The sequence below is a fragment of a genome, unplaced genomic scaffold (genome assembly GCF_019419815.1).
Source record: "Pyrus x bretschneideri cultivar Hongxiangsu unplaced genomic scaffold, Pyrus_bretschneideri_v1 Contig13, whole genome shotgun sequence".
NCBI lineage: Eukaryota > Viridiplantae > Streptophyta > Magnoliopsida > Rosales > Rosaceae > Pyrus > Pyrus x bretschneideri.
The window spans coordinates 8,952,750-8,959,239 of record NW_025999424.1 but is presented as its reverse complement, the minus strand read 5'-3'; the positions used below and the strand labels follow the sequence as shown (position 1 = coordinate 8,959,239).

At 37.2% G+C, this 6,490-nt stretch overlaps 1 protein-coding gene across 1 annotated transcript; it reads left to right on the top strand.

Annotated features, from left to right (window-relative positions):
- Nucleotides 1–1,270: 1,270 nt before the first annotated feature.
- LOC103966506 (7-deoxyloganetin glucosyltransferase) lies at nt 1,271–3,241 on the top strand. The gene is made up of 2 exons (XM_009379672.3): nt 1,271–1,939; nt 2,155–3,241. The coding sequence occupies exons 1-2, from the start codon at nt 1,432–1,434 to the stop codon at nt 3,075–3,077; spliced, it is 1,431 nt and encodes a 476-aa protein (XP_009377947.1). The 5' UTR covers nt 1,271–1,431; the 3' UTR covers nt 3,078–3,241.
- Nucleotides 3,242–6,490: the final 3,249 nt, after the last annotated feature.

The following is a 6,490-nucleotide window of genomic DNA, read 5'->3' as shown; positions in this document are numbered from 1 at the left end:
GATTGTGAATTGAAACTTACTTTCAATTCTCCCGTTAGTGATAATACACTTTTAGGGCTTCCACAAACCATGAGTGACACCTAGCAGCATATCATGGTTACCCAAGCTAATCAGAAGAGGTGGAGAACCTATTCAGTTTAGGATTACAAATGCAATACGGTCTTTCTCTAATACAATACTCTTGACCACATTGTTTGGTTTGATAGTTTATTCATGTCTACTATCCAATGTGAATCTTTGTACTTATATGATTACCTTGAATGTGATCTGGAACGCATTCCAACATCTCATTCATACTCTGGCCAGAGATTCTAAATCATATCATAGAGTATTCTCCCTCAAACAGTTTGAAGGTTAGAGATCCCTTGTTGCGCATTCACTTGCCTCCATGGCTAAGTGGCTTAACCCCAACGATGCCGTGGACACCTTGATAGAGTGACGTTGACATAATCAAAGATTAAGGACCTAACCACAAGACAACTGTGATGCCTCAGGTCAAAAGACTAATTTGCATTATCCCAACCATGAGTTCTCATGTGACATGAATATGAGAACTCTTCGTTGATCGTGTTCAGTGAACTCATTCTCTATTGAGCACCTACGTACTTGTCTTGATGTCACACACACCAATGACTCGAGACTAGTCACTCTCCCTGAGAGAAGACATAGCACGTACTGATCTTAACGGACTGTTAATGCCCAATTGACAATCCTATGATCAGGAACGTTTAGGATGTGTCAACGAAAGAATGGTCTCATGAATCTAACTTCTTTAGATCGCATTCTTCCAATCACATATTCCTTGGACTTATCGTTTAAGCATATAACATTTATATAAGACGGCTCAAACAATAATGTTTGCCCTTTAAACTACATTAGTTTGAAATGTCCATAAAGTATCATCATATGATTGGTTTTAGGGCACATTTCCAACAGTTAGTTGGTAACTTATTTTTGTTTCACATTTTTCGGGGACGGAACCATGACATGATCTTTTTTAACACATTTTTTACATACAGTGTGAGATCCATTTTGTAATGTATTTCAACAATCCGATCCGTTGAAATATTTGCCAAATGACCATTTTTTCAAACTGAAATGCATTTACTTATTTGGAAGTGTTTTTGGCTTTTTCAAAAGCACATCCAAACGAGCCGGAGTTAGACAAGAAAGAAAGAAAAACAGGTAGAAGGACCATCCGAAGACCCCAGTTCAACTTTGCTTCTTCATCTCCTTCCAGCTACGCTTCTCTTTTTTGACCTATAAAATTCTTATACAAATCAAAACACAATTGACAACTTATTCAGCTTAGATTACTTATTTTTCTTTATTCAAACAAGATCATTTGAAAAGTAGATCACAAGCACTATAAATAGTCGAAATTTGTGCAAGCACTGCAAAGCAAACAAATAGGCAAACACAAAATCCAAGATGGTTTCTGTAGGAGAAGCTAATCAGCCTCATGCTGTTTGTATCCCGGTTCCGGCACAAGGTCACATAAAGGCAATGCTTCAATTATCAAAACTTCTCCACCATAAAGGTTTTCGTATAACCTATGTCAACACCGAGTTCAATCACAGGCGCTTTCTTAAATCTCTAGGACCCGACTCCCTTGACGGCTTGCCTAGTGATTTTCAGTTTGAAACAATCCCAGATGGCCTTCCGGATAGAGATGATGATTCCACCCAAGACTTCAATTTGCTTGCAGATTCCGTCAAAAACAATTTCTTGGCACCTTTTCTTGACCTCATAAAGAAACTCAACCGTACTACTCCTCCAGTTACTCTTATTGTTTCAGATGGTTTCATGGCTTTCACAACCACTGCAGCTCAACAACTTGGCATTCCCATTACACTCTTCTTTACATTTTCAGCAAGCAGCTCTATGGGCTATATGAAATATCCTGCTTTGGTGGAAAGAGGACTTGCACCGCTTAAAGGTAAAGAATTAGCAGTGTATAATTTCATTATTATTTGATATTTCTTTTTTAATCAATACACCACCGCCATTGACCAATTGATCTAAAGTTCATGGACGATAGTTGTGGCATTGGTAAATAAAAAAATTCTCAAGAGAGTTGCTCTTTAATTTCGTAAACATGCCTATGATTTTATTTTTAATTTTATTAATTAAGTATTGCTTGGGTGTTTGTAGATGAGAGCAGTTTCACGAATGGCTTTTTAGACCAGATAATAGATTGGATTCCAGGAATGAAGCATATCCGTTTGAGGGATCTCCCCAACGACTTTGTGACAACAAATCCCGATGACAAAATTTTTAACAACATCCTTGAAGTAATGAGTAGAGTTCATGAAGCTTCATCAATTATTGTACATACCTTTGATGCACTGGAGCAAGATGTTTTGGATGGCCTCTCAAGTATGTATCCACCCATTTACGCCATTGGCCCTCTCCCGTTACTTCTCAATCAGATGCCACAACATCCTTTGAAGTCCTTGGGATACAGTTTGTGGAGAGAAGAAGCTGAGTGTCTCCCCTGGCTGGACGATAAGAAGCCAAACTCGGTTGTTTATGTGAATTTCGGCAGCATAACGGTCATGACACCGGAACAACTTGTGGAGTTTGGCTGGGGACTTGCAAAGAGCAAGCTTGCTTTCTTCTGGGTAATTAGGCCCGACTTGGTAATTGGTAAATCAGCAATTTTTCCATCTGAGTTTGTGGATGAAACTAAAGGAAGAAGTCTAATAGCGAGTTGGTGCCCTCAAGAGCAAGTCCTTAACCACCCATCAGTTGGAGGATTTTTGACACACAGCGGTTGGAATTCGACAATGGAAAGTGTGTCTGCAGGAGTGCCCATGTTGTGTTGGCCTTTCTTTGCTGATCAGCAAACAAACTGTCACTGTACTTGCAAAGAATGGGGCATTGGTACGGAGATTGATAAAAATGTGAAGAGAGATGACGTGGAGAAGCTTGTTAAAGAGCTGATGCAAGGAGAGAAGGGTAAGAGAATGAAGCATAAGGCCATGGAGTGGAAGAAATTGGCAGAGGAAGCCAATGGTCCACACGGTTCTTCATCTGCAAACTTGGAAAAATTAGTGAATCAATTTCAATTGTAAGAAAAGTCTAGATGTTCTGCACAAGAACAACCAAGAAACATGCACTGCATTCCTAGATGTTATTGGTTCGATGAATTGGCAACATGTTTAGCCTGCCACCATCTTCAATTTTGTCTAGATATTAATTTCGGGTTGAACATTTTAATGTTATACATTATTTGCTATGTATGCGATTCTACCCTGTCACTAGGATCATACATTGTGGCACATAAGATTTTCTCCTGCCAAAGATACAAGATAACATCAATTTCTTATCGAAATTTGGATAAATACTCCAGCACTATTAACAGGAATAGGAGAACAAGTGCATGTAACCAATGACAATTTAGGTGGTAAAGTAATATTTCGGCAACGTAAAACAAAAGTGATTCTGTAAAGCATCTTTCGTAATTATCAGTCGGCTTTGGTTTTGAAGGTAAATGACAAACCGAATTATTGTAAAGCAAATATGTTTCCTACCCAGTTTTAATTCTTACATTATTGTAAAGCAGTTCTCTTTCTCTATTATTGTAAAGCAGTTATCTTTCTCTATTAAATAAGGGGACAGTCGTGAACTCGTGATCAAGTGCTGTCTTTCTGCCTTGCTCAACTAATTTTACGTTTGCAAATCTACTAGTCAATGAATTACTTTTTGAAATTCATGATCAAGGGGGTGGCCTAGGCAGTAGGCAAATCAACTAATAAGTCATGCGTAAAACGATTTCTTCAAAACCTTGCCTATTTTCTTTCACGATCTCCCTAGGACATGCGTAAAATAGCAAATCAACCAAAGCATAATATTCATAATTTTCATAATATTTTTTTCATCTGTTGCTGCTAAGTTGGATGATACCAACTATCTTCAATGGGATTTTCAGATGAAATTGATGCTCGAAGTGTATGGCATTATGGATTTTGTGGATGGATCAAATCCTTGTCCCTCTCAGTTTTCTTCTTCAAGTTCTGCTGATTCAGAGGTTGTATCCGCTAGTTCCAATTTCAGAGTTGAATCTGATGAGTTTAAAGTTTTGAAGATGCATGATAAAGCACTAATGCAACTTATCACTGCTAATTTGTCTTCGATTGCAATTTCTTGTGCAATTGGGAGCACCAATGTAAGAGATTTATGGGTGGGTCTTCAAGACTAATTTTCCACAGTTACAAAGACTTCCATTTTTGGTCTGACTTACAAATTATCAAGAAAGGGGCTGATTCCGTAAGTCAATATCTTCAGCGCATCAAGGAGGCTAGAGATTATCTCTCTGCAGCAGGGGTTACTTTCGTTGATGAGGACATTGTTATCTTGGCTTTAAATGGTATTCCAGCTAAATATAACATGTTCCAGTGTGCTATTCGTGGTCATGAAAGTGTGATTTCACTCGAGGAGTTTCATGCTCTGCTCTGTTGCTTGCTGAGGAAGCAATTATTGAGAGTAACTCTTATGTCAATTTTCCCACTACTTTGCTGGCTCAAAATCAAAGTCACAATGGTAGTTCTAGGTTTTCCTATGGGAATTCTAATGGTACTTTTGGGTTCCAAAATGGCAGTAATGGTTTTAACAATGGAAATCACAGTGGGAATTCTGGGCAGTCCAACTTTTTTCAATCGTGGCAATCGTTCCAAATACAAAAGCAAAGGGAAATCGAATAATCAGGGGAACATACATTACAATAATGAAGGCTAGTGGTACTATAGTTCCAAACCTATTGTTCATGATTATGCTCCTGGTATTCTTGGAGATCCTTCTCAGTTCAATTGTGTTGTCTCATCTACCAATGTTGTTTGTCAATTGTGTTCTCAACAAGGTTATTCGTCTGTCAATTGTGCTTATATAGAGATGCTGAATCTTCTGAGTCCTATTAGATTTGTGATACAACCAATCACACTGCCAAGACATGTTTCTATAGAAATAAAGCCAAGACTTCTGGATCACAGATGACTGCCATGAATGCAATATCCTCAGTTTTTTAATACTATGCCTCATGTGATGAATAATATGTCTTCTAGATGAATATGCAATCTTCTCAGTTGCCAATTTATATAAATGCATCATCTTCTTATAATATGCCATCTATGCCATCTATGCCATCTTATTCATCAAATTCAGCTATGGTTGACAAATTCTGGTGCTACCAATCATTTGACTAATGATTTGCACAATTTATCCTTGGCTTATCCATATCCTCATAATGACACACTACAAACAGCAAATGGTGAAGGTTTATCAATCACTCATTTTGGCCATTCCACTTTCAAAATTCCTATGCAGTCTATCAAATTAAATTTTGTTCTTTATGTTCCTAGAATAACTCATAACTTGCTGTCAGTTTACAGAATTTCCTTGGACAATAATTGTTGGTGCATATTTGATGCATTTTGTTTTTGGATTCAGGTCAAGGCCACAAGGAGAATCATATATAAAGGACTATGCAACAATGGACTATGCCTTATACCATTCCTTCCTGTTCTTCCCCTACATCTCAGAAACAACCTTATCCAGCAATTTCATGCCTTGGACACACTGTTAAGACTACATTGTGGCACAGTCGTGTAGGTCATCCTTCCAACCCTATGGTATCTCTTATGCTTAGTAAATCCAATGTTACTGTTGTAAAAGATAAAGTTTTCATTAAAAATAAAGGTCAAAGCATATTTTAGATTGAAATCCTAATTATCCTTCCAAAACATAATCAAGATCGAAATCATTCTCTCCAGATGTACCAAAAACATGAAAAACTTAAAACCAATAATAATTGACTACTGATTAATAACATTTATGTTGGGTTGATAGGGTTGGGCTCAAGCTACTTGTTGACTAATACTTCTGTTGCACATCCTCTTTTCTACCCAGAACTTTTTCAGTTTTGAAACCATACTTTATGGCACACAACTCTAATTGTTCTGTTCCTTTCATTTCTCAGTTTCCTCTTCTGTTTTTTGTTCGATACAATGTTGTCGTATAGCATTGACTCTCATATATTTACTGGAAAATATACAGTACCACGTTACATTGAATGCAACATGAAATAAACGAATGAGATATAAAGAAACAGATCATATTCATACACATTGCAGAGAACCTACAATTTTTTTCCCCTAAAAATGCAAACCTATTTCAGACAATACACGAAGTATCTGAAGTTCCGTCACGTCGCAAACAAAAACTTGTCCATTATAGAAAATCGTAATTTGTTCTTTGCTCCGAGTTGACTCACTCCTAACAAAGATAAGAGGGAAAGCAAAGAGATATCAGGGAAGTCTTCTTCCAGTTTCCAAAAGAGATATCAACAAGCAAACAGATAGAATTAAACATTTGTTTGGTCATTTCAAATTTTTGGCATGATATATCAAATGCAATCTCTTATAAAACCAAAAGGAAAAGGCTAAGTTTTTGAAATCGTCCACACACGCACAAAATGATCATAACTTCTCAT